We start from the raw sequence: 15,535 nt of genomic DNA, 5'->3' as shown, positions 1-15,535 counted from the left end.
AGCGGGGGGCTAGCCCTGGCTCTGTCCAGCTGCCTGAATCCTCTGAAATCCTGCCTTCCTTTCTGTCCGGCTCCAAGCACTCTGCACGAGGGGCGCCTTCAGCTTAGGCCCTGTTGCTTCATCCCCAGCCCCTCTGCCAGCATCTGCCCTGAGGGGTCTGGGTCTTTGCTGCTTATTGATAGTCTCTCCTCTCCCGGCTGATAGTTTCTCCGAGCCGGGCATGGAGGAGCAGTTAATGTTACATCAAATCGAGAAGACAGAGCTGTCCTCTGCCCAGCAACCTCCTGCTGTCCTGGCCCTGCCTTTGGCCTGAGCTCAGACAGCCCCTGTTTATCAAACCAGTCCGTTTCTTCATAGAAGAGCTAATGCTGGGGTCACCTAAGAGGTATTTAGGCGTGTGAAACGTTCTGAACTCCGGAGACGAGGGCGGGTGAGTCCGTACCATCTTGAAGTATTTTTTTCCACAGGAAGACACTGAGTGGTGCAGAATCACATTCCATCCTCGGGCTCTGCAAGTCTGGGGGGAGTCAGGGCAGAGCAGGCCGGGTGGGGAGGACTGCTGCTCGGTTCTCCAAGGGCACGGCTCCGTGCTGCGGTGTCAGGGAAGGAGATCTGCAGCTGCTGACAGAGCAGCACCCACCCCTGGAGACGGCTGTGGGACCAGGCTGGCCCACAGGCGCGTGCCTGCTCACCCCTGTCCAGAGCTGACCTCCTGCCCACAACCTTCCCTCTGAACAGACACTCCGACACTTGTTGAAAGACAGTTTATTATCAGTGTTCCATTCCGTCTACTCAGGGCACTGGATGAGATGGCAGCTCAGAAGCAGAGAAGCTGGGGACAAGCCCCCGCCCTCCTGTGAGGGCCAGGAGTGCCTGCGGACTGCAGGGGCCACGTCAGAGGGCTCGGAAGCACACACACTAGTCAGACCACAGGCCACGCAGTCGCCCGGGCTGCACTTCGAGGGACCCCACTCCAGCCAGCCCTCATGGGACCTGACACACTGGGCTGAAGGCTCCCTCTCGGAGAAGGTCCTTCCCTCCCACCCTCTGAGGCCCGGCCCTGGGGAAAGAAGTCTGAGACCAACTCAGGGAGATGGGGAGGAGGATGGGGCCTGGGGGGCACGAGGAGTATGCGGGAGAGGGCACGAAGAGGGCGGGGACCAGGGTGAAGGGCCACCCCCTGCATGCAGCAGGGACACTACAAGGCAGTAAGAGGAGAGCGAGGCAGGAGGACGACGCTAGTTAGAGACGGAGGCGGTGGTTCAGAGAACCGTAGTGTTTTCCTGGATGGCGCGCTCCCAGCGGGATCAGTCAAACGAGATGAGCTGGGCTTCACTGCCCTGTGCCGGAGGGCCCTGTGCAGGCGGTGGCTGGGCTACGGGGGGCGGCTGTTGAGGGGGTCCCCCGGAGGGCGCCATCTGGGGGGAAGGCACAGGAACCATCAGTCCTCCCTCCCCAGACCCCGGCCTTCCCCCATAATGGCTTCTTTCTATAACACTCCACCCTGGTCTCAGCCCATGTTCGGTCCTGGCAAAGCCCAGTCTGCTCCAGGCCTCCCTCCTCACAGCTTGTGGTGGGTTCCCTGTTCTTGTCCTGCCCCAGCAAAGACCCCGGGAGTTCCCGACCAGCATCCACGGGGTTGAGTACGTGCGCGGTGCGGACACCTCTGTGCACTGCTGCGTGCGGCATTGTTCTGCCCCTACTCTGTCTGCTGGGAAGCAGTCCTGATCCACACTGTCGCCCCCTCCCAGGACAGCCCCACCACCCTCCGTGAGCCAAGCTGGCTGGCAGCCTTGGGCGGGGCCCACCTGCTGGTACACGGGCTGCTGCCCTGCAATGTAGGGCTGCTGCGGGGGCGGCAGCGGCGTGTCCTGGCTGGGGAGGGCGTTCATGAGACTCTGAAAATGAAGCAAACCCCACATGAGGGAACCCAGTATGCCAACACGGGGGGGGGGGGCTTCTGACTCGGAAAATCAAACGCCCGCCAGCAAGAAGAGCGTGTGGGGAAGGGGGTGGTGGACAGGACGGGGGGCCTACCCAGCGCTCCCCCAGCTTCTTTTCCATGTGGACACCCCCCTGCAGTCTCTCACCTGCATGCTGTAAGGCTGGTAACCCATGGACACCGACTGACTCCCCATGTAGCCCATGGCGCTGGACTGTGGAGGCTGGGACATGGCCGGGAGGCTCTGTGGGGCCTGGGAGGCCACGTTCTGCAGAGGGAAGGGTATGATGGGAGAAGGGCTGCAGGCCCTTGCCCGGGAAGGGAGTGGCCCTGCCCGCCTACCTGATAGCCCTGCGTCGGAGTAGGCTGGTAGGACGAGTAGGCTGGACTGGCGGTGGGCCCGGTGGGGCCCTGGGGGGCCCCCTGTGCACCGGTGGCCCCTGCTGGGTACATGTAAGCACTCACCATGCCAGGATCTGCGGAGGGAGAGGAGCAAGCTTACTGCCCTGCAGCACGACTTCTGCAACCGAGTTCACACTTTACGTTCTCGCAGAAGTTAAAGAAACAAAATCAACGAGGACGGGAGAGGAGCTCTAATGCTGCGTGCAATCAGAGGAAACGAACCAAACTGTGTTGACAGGGCGTTAACAGGACAGCACGGGGCGGGGGGGGGTGGTGACCAGCTCTTGCACCTTCTGAAACTCAGGGCCTGAAGACAGACTACAGACCTAGTGAGCCCAGTCAGGAGGACCTCTCCCCAGTGGCTCGAGCTAGCATTCCCGAAACCACTTTCTGTGTGCTCCAAGAACGAGCAGAGCAGCCAATGGGAGGACGAGAGGCGGGAGCTACAGGCGCGGACAGGGGAGGAAGCCCCGTGTCGTATCACTGAACCCGGCTGCTCCGTTCACAGACGAGCCTTGGGTGTGCATGCACGTGTGTGAGCATGCCCAGGCCCCAGGCACTGAACAGCCCCCACTATCAGGACCAGGGGCTCCCTGGACAGGGGCCGCCTCCAGGGCTGAACACAATGTGAGCACGGAATGTGAGTGGATGGCCCAGAAGCCGGCCAGACCCAGGACCATCTGAGCAGTGAAATCAACTGTGAAATTTGCATAAAATGGGTCCACGCGGATGTGAATGATGAAAGAGTAAAGAGAAGGAAAAGTGCCTCCTTATGGTGGAAGACAACTGACCATCAGGAGAGGAATGCGATGAGAAAGTCACTGATTGACAAACATTGTGAAAGCCTCAGACACGACAGAGCAGGAGACACCAAAACTACTGGGTGACAACTTAGGAAGAAAAAGGATGTGTGCAAGTGTCGTCCCCACCCAACAGTTGATTTCCACGGGCCAGCCAGCCCCTTCCTGGGGCTGTCAAGGAACCTTGACAGGCTGCCTGCACACCTCGCAGCCAGTGGCTGGCTGTGCCTTCCTGCTGGACACTCCAGCGCCCAGGACGCCTGGCCGAAACACAGCCACGGAGACCAGACACAACCAACTGAGGGGTGGTCTGCAAGACAGCAGGCCAGTGCTCTTCGAGGAGTCAGTGTCACGAACACAAAAGCAGACTAAGAACATTCTAGATCAAAGATGAAAAGCAGCCGAACAGTTAAAGACAACAGCCAGGGGGTTTCCTGTCAGCACAAGGGGTGTTACTGGGACGGTGTGGGAGAGCTGAACTCGGCGGTGGATGAGGTCACACCATGGCCTCTGTGGCTCCTGACCTGCATCTGTGCCCAGGCCATGAGGAAGTGTCCTGCGTTTAGGAAATACATGCTGACCGCACTAGGAGCAAAGGGCACTGCCCCCACCACCTGCTCTAAAAAGGCTCAGGAAAAAAGTTCACGTACACGTGCGCACACGTGCACCTACGAGGAGAGAGAGCAAATGTGACGAAATGATAACATTTGGAAAATCTGGAAAACCCTTTGTACTATTTAACTTTTCTGTAAATCTGAAATTATAGCAAAACACAAACAAAAAAAGGAAAAAGTAGCGGTCTGGGGCTCATCTTGGCTGGCGGGCACCCGCGCCCGCCCCATTACCTGCTCCGGCCCCAGGCATGCTGGGGTAGGGGCTGCCGGTGGCGGGGGCCGGCTGGCTCATGTACACCGTGTGCATGGGGGAGCCCTCCACGGAGCCCGCGGGGCTGAAGGTGCCCGGGAAGCTTGTTGGGCCGGAGGGCTGGTACAACACACCCCCGGCCGCGGGCATGGCCTGCAGCTGGGGACAGAGAGAGACGGCGGTCAGGGCAGTCCTCGGCTCCGGAGCCCGCAGCCAGGGGCAGCCCGGGGCTGGGTGCGTGCCTGGGCATAGGGCAGGGAGAAGGCGGGCATCTGGGCGCGCATCTGCACAGTCTGCTTCTGCTGCTCCAGGCGCAGCTGCCGCTCCTTCTCCTGCTCCTGCAGGCGCTGGATGGCCAGCTGCCGCTGCACCTCCAGGTACTCCTGTGGGCCACAAGGCAGCCATCAGGGCTGTCCACGACCTCGGCACCCCCAAGCCGGGGCCGGCCACCACACCTGCTTCTTCTGCCGCATGATCTCCAGCTTCTGGGCCAGCTGGATCTGGCGCTGGCGCTCGGCCTCCTCAGCCGCCCGGCGGAGCTTCTCTCGGTGCTCCTCCCGCAGGGCGCTGAGGGCCCCCCGCGCATCGCGGATCTGCGCCAGCTTGTCCTGCAGCCCCTCGTAGTATACTGTGGGGAGAGGGCAGCGCCACGAGGGTGTGGCGTGGGAGGGAAGCGCCGGCTGCCCAGGTCCGGGCTGTGGCCACCAGCCCTGCCCTCACCCGGCCAAGCGGTCATCTGCAGGCCTGGCACTTGGGCTCCTGGGGTCAGGGCCGGGGTGGGATTCTTCCTAGAGCTGATGACCCTACGCTCAGTGGGACATTTCCCCTCGCCAGGACCACCTCCCAAGTTGCCCACGGCCCAGAGACGGACTCTGGAGGAGCTGCCGCCCCCCCGAGAACCTTCCCCATGCCCACAGCAAGCGGCCAGCCCACGTGCTCACACAACACCGCAGGGGGGGCACCGCGAGGCCCCGGCAGGGTCCCCCGCACGCCGCGGTACCTACGCCTGCGCTCGTCCAGCCGGTTGAGCAGCTCCAGCAGCTGCGGATGCATGCTGTTGATGGACTGGAAGAGGGACAGCACGGCCGAGTCGTTGGTGATGCTACGGCCCCGCACGTGGTTGCTCCTCACGCGGTTGACGAAGGTGGTGACGGCGTTCTGCAGGGCCTTCAGAAACTGCGCGTGGCTCTCCTCCGACGCCCCGTTCTGGTACTGCTGCCGGGGGCGCACGGTGGGCTCCTGCAGAGCGGCCCCCAAGGCGGGACGGCCCTGCCCCTCTGGGCGCTGAGCTTGGAGCCTACCGCGCAGGACTCATTCTCTCGGTGGTGCTACGAGGGGCACCTGAGCACCCCCTTGACAAATGTAAACGTGGAGGCCCAAGGGGGCTCAACTCTTGCACTTGGCTGGTGCTGGCCCGGACGGAGCCGGCTGCGGCTTGGGGAGCCTGGCTCACAGCCCCTCTGTCCCTACCCTGTAGAGGGCCTGCCTCCCTCGAAGAGGCCCCGGTCTCTTAGTCCAATGACCAACAGAGCCCAAAAGCCCCAGATAGGACGTGGACTCCTCCAGGTGGTTCTAAGCTGCCCTAGAATAATCTGATTCATTCTAGGCAGCAAGTGACCAAGTTCCGGACCACAGCCAGCCAGCCCAGAGAGGTTCCTCGAGAGTGATGGGCTGGAATGGCTTGCCTCTGGGAGGTCACTATGAGCAGGGCTCAGCCCTGTCAGGAGAGGTGCCCGTGCGGGGCCCGTGGTGGAGCCACAGCTTACCTCGCCAAAGGGGCCGCTGGAAGGAGCTATGGGCTGAGAGTCTGTCTCCGGGAGAGGGGTCTGCAAGAGGCCAGAGGGGGTGAGGGGGTTGTCCAGCCTGTCCCAGGGCCCTTCGCCCTAACAGGATGCGGGGCCGGGAGTGCCGAGAGCAGCCCACCTCCGGCGCATTGGCGGGGGCGACGTGCCCCTCTGCGGGCGGGGCGGCGGGCTCCGTCAAAGGCGCAGGTGCGGATGGCGTAGGGCTCCTGCGGGCCTCCTCCTGCTTCCTCTCCCAGTAGTTCCGGTTGAGGTACCGGGCGAGCTATGCACGCAACAAGCGTTACTCCCAAGGCCCAGGGAGCAGCAGCGGAAAGCACTGCATGTAGGGGTGCCCTCACCTCGGGGTCCATGTCCTCAGCCAGCGGCGCCGACGAGGTCTGGGGAGACACAGGCCAGAGCAGCAGTGACCCACGGGCTCAAACATGTGCCCAGCAACTCCTAGGCCGTCGCCTGGGAGGCTGGGACGCCACCACAGTGACAGTGGACCCCGGGCACTGGCCAGTCTGTCCGGGGGCCCCCCGGGGCTCTGTGACTGTGAACAAGGTGCAGGGCAGTATCCTGCCAGCTTTCCTCGCAACCACACCGCCAGTCCTGACAGTGGACGGCAGGGCTGTTCTTAGGCCCTCAGCCACCTGGCCCCCTCCAGAGCCCCGCAGAGCTTGCCATGACTTCCTAAACCTTCTGTTCCACCTGCCACTCACCCCCTATTTACAGAGGAGGCCGAGGCCAGAAAAAGGTAAGCCACCTTTGACCTCAGGGTTTGCCCACCTCCTCTCACTCTGAGAGGTCTCCGGCCTTCCCAGGGTGCTCCTCCCCTACAGGGGGCCCCTGACCAGGAGCAGACGGCTGAGGAGGGACCGGCTGGACCTTGACCTTCACTGGCCTGATCAGGCACCACCCTTTCTGGGGCAGCCCTCCCACCCCCTCCCACAGGAGAGTGGCCCAACCTGGGAGTGTGCTCACCACGGGCGAAGAGTACAGGCTGCTGGCAGGGGGCGCTGATGAGGCCACGGGCGCGGGCTCTGCCTTGGGGTACGTGGCGGAGGCATAAGCTGACTTCTGTCTCTGCGGGAGAGGCAGGAAGGGTCCTGGCGCAGATGGGCCGACCCGCCACACTCATCTGCCCTCCCCAAACATGTAGGGACACCCCCCACCAGCAGGCGAGCCCCGCTCCGGCTCACCATTCTCTCCTTCTCCTCGGCCTCCGACTGTGACAGAGCCAGGGCCAGCTGCAGCTCCTCTTCCTCCCGCAGGGCCGTCTCGTCTCGCTTGGGGGGCAGCTAGGGACAGACAGGCTGGTGAGCAGGGCCCGGGGCGAGCTGGGGGGCGAGGCACCCCCAGGGACCCGGGGCCAGTACCTGGGATTGCTGGGACAGGGGGCTGGTCAGGTACTCCGGGGGCAGCTCCGTTGTCGACGAGGCCTTTCCTTCTGCTTTCCTGGAGGTGAGAGGACACTGGGTGACTGAGTACCATCCCCTGGCCCCCAGCATCCCCACGGAACAATGCCAGTAGTGCCACAGGCCACGCTCTGGAGAAAAACTGGTCCCTCAAACCAGCTCTGTTGCCTTTGGGACGTGGAACCCCGGGCAGGTCACCTGGGCCTAAGCCCCAGTCCCCTCTTCTAGAAATGAGGTTCAAACATGGGAAAGGAACTTCCCAAGGGAGCGGCCCACAGGCATCACCTAACCAAGGGATGAGCTCCCATCACTGACGCTGGGAGACGGACAGACGGACAGCACGGGCCCCCAGAGTGGCGGCACGGAGAGGGGCAGCCTCATCCTGGGATCACACAGGGAGCTCACGGACTGACTCTAACTACAAGACCTCAGAGCCAAACCAAGGGAAGCACCACACCAGCCCCGGCCCTTCAGAAACGCACACGTCAGGACAAAGAGGCGGCCTGCGGGTCTGGATCACAGGAGTTGAAGAGGTGTGACAGCCACCTGCCATGTCCTAGGGGCCTGGGCAGGCCTGACAGGGACAAACCCACTGCAGGACGTGACTGGCACTTGCCGGAGCCAGACAGGGACACACAGCAGCCGTCAGCGCCATGCTGGTGCCACGTGTCCTGGGCTGGTGGCTGTGCTATGGGACTTCCTGGGAAGTGCACGTGGGAGCTTCGGGGTACGGGGACGGGGTACCCGCAGCTCACTCTCAGAAAGTCAGAATGAACACGATACATGGGAACACCCGTGCAGACGGGGAAGGGAGACCACGCGATTAAGCCCACATGGCCGCGTCCACACCAAAGGACCCAGGAGGAGGCTGCACCCCGTGGGGTCTGCTTCCCACTCCTCCATCTTTTCCCAAAGTTTTATTTCCAAGCTAAAATGTTAAAAAGCAGACAAACCAAAAACCAAACCCAATCAACCAGCCGGCAGGCCCCAGCCCTGCTCCTGGACGGCCAGGAGACAGAAGCCCGGCTTCAGGGAGTATAGCCGGGCCCCTGGGCACCCAGCAGGGAACTCACTTGTTCAGCTGCTCGTAGCAGGGCTCGCACACGCGCACCTCCTTCTCAATGCCGAACTTGGGGATGGTGGAGTACTTGGAGGAGCATTTGCCGCAGAAAATCTGGCCACACGCCCGGCAGTGGTGCTGTGACACAGAGAGGGTCAGCGTGCGGCGCGGTGCTGGGCCGCTGATCCCTTGTGCCCACCCTTCCCACTACTGCCCGCTGCAGAGGGCGCAAGGCTGGGCCTCCCAGGGTGGGCAGAGGGCAGGCCTGGGAGGCCACAAAGACCCTAGGGAAATGGCACGTTCCAGGCTCTCAACTGCAGCCACTCGGGGAAAAGTCAAAAAGAACAGTGCATGCAAATCCTGCGTGAGTTGTGCTGGGAGCTAAGAGATTCTGCTGATGGCGGGTCCAGGGAGTCTGCGCAGACGCCCGGCCTCAGCCCTCGCCGCCACGGTCTGTGCTTCAGGAGGAAGAGAAGCAGCGGCTCGAGGGCAGCAGCACACAGGCTGTTAGCTGCGAAGGGCAGCGACAGGGCCTCAGGCCCAGGCAAGACATGCCTGAGCCTCCCGCAGCCCCAAGCTTGCCGCGTTCCTGTCCCCGGGGAATGCAGCGTGCCCGAGCTTCGTCGGATGGCACAGACCATCGGACTCGGGACCCCCTGGTGACCCCGCTCACCATGTAGCCAGGAGCTGGATTTGCTCCACGTACCACGAGCCCATAGCCAAGAGGAAAAGGACCCGGAGTGGCTTCAGTGGCCTCATGGGGACAGTGGGGGGTGTGGGGTCGGCCCTGGGGTGGGCACACTCACCTTGCGGGTCACCACCCCGAACTGCACCCTGCAGCGGTGGCACTCCTCAGCATCCACCCAGTCGGGGGCCTGGGGGGCAGGCAGAATCAGGATCGCAACGCCCCCACCTTCCCGGCCAAGGTCCCTGCTTCCCACAAATAGGATGAGACACCAGTGTGGGCTCAGGGGCTGAGGGCCCGGTCTGCAGATGTAAGAAAGGATCCTACTACAAACGGACTCTACTTTCTAAAGGTATGACCGTGAGATTCCGCGCAGCTCGGGGTTAGTATCTGTCTTAACTACGTGAACCCGTCAGCCACAGCGCAAAAGCACCTTGAGCTGCGCTCCGGACCGAGCCTGCACAGGCCCGGCTGCCGGTCCCACACGCATTGTTTCTGAGACAAAACGGCAGCTGACCACTGATGGGGTCACCAGCAGGGACCCCAGGACTTCCCTTCTGCTTCCTCAAGGCATCCTAACTCCCAAAGCGCCCGGCTGGCTCAGTTGGAGAGCACGTGGCTCTTGATCTTGGGGTCTTGAGTTTGAGCCCCATGTTGGGTGTACAAATTACTTACACATTAAAAAAAAAAAAAAAAAAAGCAGCCTAACTCCTAGATCCCCAGCACCCTGTGAACTCACTCTCTCTGCAGCAAACATGGCATCACTCTCCTTGAACTCTGGGAAGACGTGTCCTGGAAAAAGGAGACCACGGTCACTGCTGGTGCCATGCTGGCATGCAAGGCCCTGACAGCCTCAGCTGTCCTCACCTGGTCTGCCCCGAGACCTTTAGAAGCCACATCCCAGCTCTGGGCAGCCACCTCCCCAAGCAGACCTACAAAAGGAGGCCCAGAGCCCCTGGGGAAGCAAGTGTAATGGCCCAGCAGCAGGCAAGGGCGCCCGGGTGCATGAATGGGCCGCCCCGCCCTGTCCTAGGGCATGGGGTCTGGCCTCACTCACACCACATCGAAGCCTCACAGATCTTTCCTGGACAGTCTGTTCGGCTGCTGGCCCCACACTCCAGCCAACTGTACCTCTCAGGACTCTTAAAACAGATTCCCAAGCTTTTTGCAGGCACAGACCCTTGAGGATTCCATAAAGCTTTGGGTTGTCTCCCCAGGAAAGTGAATGTGAGCATATGACCACCATCCCATGTTCAAGGTCCAGGATTGAGGGCCTGAGGCCAGCTCACCGACATGGACAGAACTCTCATCACAGTCTCCATGGGGTCCGAGCCACCTGTAGCCACCAGACGCCACCCCTGTTCCCAGCCTCATTTCAGGGCCTCGGCACAGGTGGAGGCCACCCCAGCACTGAACCCCCCCACTGCCCAGTGTGAGCACTACAGTCTAAATCCACTGCCCTCCTCCCCAAGCCCCAGCAGATCCATGTGGCCGCTGCAGCAGCTGAGAGGAATGCAGAGGTGGCCTTGAAAAGGTCCGCTGGCTGTCACAGCCCCGTTGCAGCACTCCCAGGACTTCCCACCATTCACAGGGCACCCCAGCTTCTGCCCGAGCCGCTCCTGCAGGCTGGCACCTCCTGTGCCTCGTCCCGGGTCTGCGATGGCCCCACGGCCTCGAACGACAGTCCTCCACGCGGTGCTGGCTCGCTCACACGTTCAGGTCTGGCATACGAGCTGCCTGCTCTCCAGGCCTTCTCCCACCCCTCATGTTCAATTAGCCCCCAAGAGGCCACAGCCCCCAGCTTTCCTTCCTTCCTAGGATTCAACGCTCAGGAAATAGTTCCTCTGCTAAATCTTTTCACTTGTGTGTTTTCAGCCCTAACTGCACATAAGGTTGGGAAAGGCAAGGGCTCCAGGGCCCAGAGCAGGCTGCCCCATGTGGATACCCACACTATGCTCCCACCGCTGCCGGTCCTGCCGTAAGGCGCTGTCCCCCTGCCCCGCACAGAGCACACACAGCCGCTCTAGGCTCTGCCTGGCGCACAGCCCAACGCACCTTCCACCTTCATAATCTGGTATGTGTCCTGGACCACTTTGTACTTGGGCTCGTTCCGGAAAGCGTGTGCCCAGGCCTGGATCAGATACAGAATCTTGTTTCGGACGTTTACTTCCACCTGCCTCTGCATAGAAAGGACGAAGAAGGAGGAGAATGAGGAGGACCACGGGAGACATGAACGCCAGAGATGTCTCAGCACGAGGAAGCAGCAGGAAGACTTCACCACTCTGAGCACGTGGGGCTGGCAGAGGCAGGGAGGGCCCCCCCCTTTGTGGGGCACTGGGGCCAAGCACAGACCCACTCCCCAGGCCCAGCCCACCTCCATGAAGCCTGGTCCCTGAGGACAAACTCATCACAGCAGTGTGCCCACTCGGGGCCTGACTTTTCTTTAATGCCCTGGGAAAAGCTGGGGAATCCCCAAAGCCTTGTTCTCCAGGCCCACTGCCCTGTAACCACCTGCTTCTTCCTCCCCTGCCCCAGGAGCTTGGCTAGTGTCAGGGGCCCCTGAGTCTGTAAGCCGGTGTGGCTCTGGCAAATGCCAAACTCTAACAGGCAGTGCCCACCAGACCTGTGATGAGGGAGCACATGTGTAGCTGGCCGCCTCTCCCCAGATCATGGCCAGCCCGGGTGAGCGGGGGACAGGGGCAGCCACTCCAGGAGCTGCCCCACGTGCACAGCCACCACTTCCGCCAGCTTCGAGCACCATCAGTCACATTCTTAGAGCTCTCCGGGGATGCTCAGGAAGATGGCAGGATGAGAAAGCTGCTCCATGGAGATGCCAACCAGACTCACCCACTAGGCTCCTGGTTCTTTCCCGTAATCTGTGTCTGCTCAGTGGACCCCTCTGCCCTATTGTAAGCCTCCCTCTCCAAGGGGGGACTAACTGGCTTAGACTACATGCAGCACAAACAGGACACTATCACAGGACACGAGAAGCACAGGGTGTGACCCTTCTGCTCTTTCATCCTGGCCACAGTACGCACTGGCTGGGTCACCAGTCAGGGCCCAGCTCAGGTCCAGATGGGCTGTCAGCCACGTGAGCTCATGGCCATCCGCACAGGTCTGAAACCTGCGGCTCCGCCCACCAACAGCAGCAGAGACAGAGTCCGGGGCTATGCTTCTGGCCACCGGCCTGGTCGCCTCACCCCTGTGGGACAGGGGCACCCCTGTACCACCCACTCTGTGTCACACAATCTGCCAGTGTCACCACCCATATCACAATCCCGGCAGGTGGGCAGCGCAAGCCTGGGGGGCCACGGGCGGTGGCCTGGGCAGCATTCTCTCTCGGGGCTCTGGAGGACCGTCCCTCCTCTACAAATGGAGGGTGTGAGACCCAGTCCCCAAGATGTCCCTGCTGTGCCGTGCCCCCAACCTCCCTCCATAAATACATTGGACTCACACACCTCCCTGCTTAGAATCCTGGCTCTGCACATAAGACCCACCCAGACGCCCTTTGGGGCTCTCCCAGGCCTCTGCCTGCACACCCTGCTCACAGCCAGTCCCGCACACACAGCTCCTTCCCCTCCTTCTCCGCCACCTAGTGAGGCTTCGAGCCCTGCCCCAGGGAAGCCTTTCCTGAGGCCCCCAGGAAGGGCAGGGTCTCCTCTGTCCCTCCAGACACAGCATCCCGGTTCGCTTCTGGGGAAGCCCCGACACCATCAAGCTGGGATTCTGGAGCTGCGGGGACCACCAACACTCCCCTTCCTGTCCTCGGTTCTGCCTGGCCCTGCTGCTGCCTCAGGTGCCAACAAAGCCCCAGGAGAGCACAGGCACGGCCTCGGGGAAACTGTGCCCTCCCCACGGTCTGGACCTCACTGCCTCCCACCAAGGGCCCACCTTCAGCAGCTCCTTCAGCTCCTCCATGGTCTGCTTGTTGGCCACCTCATCGTGGACCGTCTGGCCGCAGTTCTTCACCACAGACTCCATGACCTGCAGGACCCAAGGAAGGGAACCTCAAACCACCGGTTGGGCCAGGGACACCCGCCTTGGACAGGCCCCTCGGGCAAGCAGGCCCATCAAGAGGATCCCCACGGCAGCTCCGAGTCAGGCGGCAACCAACACTACATGTGCTCTTTCTCACTCCTTTCCTTAGCAGCAGGGACAGAGGTCAGAATCAACCTCAGGGCCCTGAGTCTGTCAGCTTCAGCTGGGGCACTGAGGCACTGCCCTCCATCAGGGCTGCTCCTCTCTGCCCTCCCACCCCAGGCAGGTGGGCAAGGCCCCAGGGTCAAGCTATCTCTGCCATCAGGTAGCCAGAGTGCAGGGGTCTACTTACCTCCAGGGCATACAAGGCCACGTGAGGATTCTTGTCATTGACTTTCTTTTTGATGGAACTCACGGCATATTTGGCTCTGAAAGAAGAGGATATCGGTAAAAAAGAAAAAAAAGAAACCATCCTAGAAGCTAAGTTAAGAAAGGCTGTGCCACCCTCTGGTCCTCAAAATTCCCAAGCAAATGTTAAGTACCTACAGGCAGTACAGGGAAAACCCTTTCCTTGTCCCCAGATCCCAAAAACCTCAGCGTGGAGACGGCTCAATTCTCCGCCTGAGGCCGAAGGTGCTTCATCAGGGCTGGTCGCTGCGGGATCCTGGAGCATCAGTGGGCTCCAAGGAAGCCGGGAGCGCCATGCTGCCACCCCCCTCCTTCTGAGCAGACACAGACCCTCCTCACTTACTGTGTGTCCCCCTGGCGGATGAGATCACAGATCTGGAGGATGGACTCCCAGTCCGTCTCCAGCAGAAGCTGGCTGGTCGCTTTGTCTACAGCAAAAACACAGCATTACTGGGGCTGTCCTCTGTGACTCCCTGGCTGGCCCCACAGCTCAGCAACAAAGGGACCACTCCTTCCCATTTAAAACATTTGGACTGAATGGAAAACCATATAAAATCCCTCTCAATGCCCAATAATCATGACAGTGCTGTCCTTTCCAGAAATAAGGCAAACTGCTTACAAAATACTAACAGCACACCTGCCGTGCACTTGATCCAAACACTTTACGTGATCACCGCATTCTGACACAATCTCTTGGGCAACGTCGTACTTCCATCGTCTTTACCGACAAAGACAACGAAGCAGAGAAGTGAGGTCACTGCCCAAAGTCACACAGCTCACCGGGCCAAGCCAGGCAGGGTTTCACACTACACTCTGCCACCTCATTCCTGAGTCCCTGGTTCTCCCCACGTGTAACCTGTCCGAGGAGACCTCAGCCGGGGCAAGGCTGAGGCAGCCTGGACTCCTATCTTCTGCTTTAAGTGTTTTGTGGGATGGAGCCAGGCACGACTTCTAGGAAGTATTACTCCACTAACACCTTTACTCTGTGTCCGTGCAGTTGCCTCAGGCACACACACATGCTCTGCTCCCCCAGCCCTGCTGGCTCTCCTCCCTGGAGACACACGGGGGGTCTACTAAGGTGTCCACACATAGGATCTGGTAGTAACTTCTGGATTGATCCTTGGAGGGCTGAACCACCCCTCAGCCTGCATGGTCTCAGAACAAGGAATGTGCCTCATCTGAGGTCTCCTCCAAAACCACATTCAAGGAAAAAGCAGGGCAGGCTCAGACCCACCACTGGAGCACCCACCCCAAACACACAGCCCACCCAGTTTCACTAGGGTGGAAGCCATGCCCGTAAACATCCATTTTCCTTTTGCTAAAACTGGTGCCCTCCAGGAAGGGCAGAAAGGATCGGCTCTCCAGCTCTGACAAACAGAAAAGCCACCTCCCTAAACACCGGGGCCTTCCTGGAGCCCCGTGGGGACAGACGGGGCTGGCCTGCTCTCCCAGGGAAGCAGCGCTCAAAGAGCCTGGCAGGTCCCGGGGACGACACTACCGCTTCCACCCTTTGGAGCCCAAGGTTTGGGGCACCCTCAGTTCCCCTCCACCCTAGGTTTTTGTGGGGGAGGAGGTCTATTGGACTAGGTCACCCGTATCCGTGACTCAGGACTTGTAGCCCGCTCAGACGCTTGTGGCTCCAGGGCCGATCATTCCCCTGAGGACCTGCCCGCCCCTGGCCCAGGAGCAGATCCCCGAGCACGGTCGCCGCGAGCGCAGGCCCAGCCTCCTCCGCGGACTCACCCAGTTGGGTAGGGGCCCGCGCCCAGCGCCCTGGACTGCCAGGTCCCCGCACCGCCGGCGCGCCCACCCACACCCTGGGGGCCCGGGTCGCTCCGTGGCCGCCCCCCAGCTCCGCTCCCGGGACGCTGGCCAGCCTCGAGGGGCGGGGGCCGCGTTACCTAGGAGACGCTCGAAGGTGCCGCTGCCGCGCCCCATGGCGACCCCGGTCCCCGACCCGACGCCCCTGCGCTCTCCGCGGCGAACCGGCGCGCCCCCGACTTCCGCTTCCGCCTTTTCCTCGGGCGCGCGCACGCGCGCGTCGCCGGGCCCGGCCGCGAGCCGCGAGGAGGCGGGCTTTTCCACTCGTCCCAGACGCTGTGCGCCGATCGGGCTGCAGGCTGCACGTTTTGAGGCGGTGAGGGCCGAGAACCAATGAGCAGCTAGGACGTGAGGCCTATCCAATGAGAGGGGG

The 15,535-nt window shown here is 61.6% G+C and overlaps 1 protein-coding gene across 3 annotated transcripts; it reads right to left on the bottom strand.

Annotated features, from left to right (window-relative positions):
• Positions 1–749: 749 nt before the first annotated feature.
• Positions 750–15,399, bottom strand: HGS (hepatocyte growth factor-regulated tyrosine kinase substrate). 3 transcript variants are annotated; one of them, XM_034641450.1, is made up of 22 exons: positions 15,243–15,399; positions 13,685–13,769; positions 13,286–13,361; positions 12,847–12,939; positions 11,011–11,134; positions 9,695–9,747; positions 9,077–9,145; positions 8,284–8,408; positions 7,172–7,250; positions 6,995–7,093; positions 6,777–6,878; positions 6,152–6,190; positions 5,932–6,075; positions 5,775–5,834; positions 5,013–5,223; positions 4,464–4,636; positions 4,251–4,391; positions 3,990–4,167; positions 2,285–2,418; positions 2,091–2,210; positions 1,809–1,898; positions 750–1,418 (listed from the first exon to the last, which is right to left on the bottom strand). In XM_034641450.1, exons 1-22 carry the CDS (start codon positions 15,277–15,279, stop codon positions 1,308–1,310), a joined length of 2,343 nt encoding a protein of 780 aa, XP_034497341.1. In that variant the 5' UTR covers positions 15,280–15,399; the 3' UTR covers positions 750–1,307. The 3 variants fall into 3 exon arrangements, with proteins under 3 accessions (XP_034497341.1, XP_034497342.1, XP_034497343.1); XM_034641451.1 differs by having other exon boundaries at positions 5,013–5,220; XM_034641452.1 differs by lacking the exons at positions 12,847–12,939; positions 13,286–13,361; positions 13,685–13,769; positions 15,243–15,399 and having other exon boundaries at positions 9,077–9,257.
• Between the last annotated feature and the right edge of the window lie 136 nt (positions 15,400–15,535).

Source organism: Ailuropoda melanoleuca, chromosome 13, assembly GCF_002007445.2.
Source record: "Ailuropoda melanoleuca isolate Jingjing chromosome 13, ASM200744v2, whole genome shotgun sequence".
Lineage (NCBI taxonomy): Eukaryota > Metazoa > Chordata > Mammalia > Carnivora > Ursidae > Ailuropoda > Ailuropoda melanoleuca.
The sequence above is the reverse complement of the archived record's forward strand: the minus strand, read 5'-3'. Positions and strand labels throughout refer to the sequence as shown.

What these genes read in the sequence shown, in the direction of transcription:
- HGS (XM_034641450.1), bottom strand. Translation starts at nt 15,279, where the DNA reads ATGGGGCGCGGCAGCGGCACCTTCGAGCGTCTCCTAG. An exon ending in CATGCCTGGGGCCGGAGCAG is followed by an intron (nt 2,419 to 3,989) that starts GTAATGGGGCGG and finishes CTCCCTCCGCAG; the next exon opens with ATCCTGGCATGGTGAGTGCT. An exon ending in AGCAGCCCGTGTACCAGCAG is followed by an intron (nt 1,419 to 1,808) that starts GTGGGCCCCGCC and finishes CCTTCCCCCCAG; the next exon opens with ATGGCGCCCTCCGGGGGACC.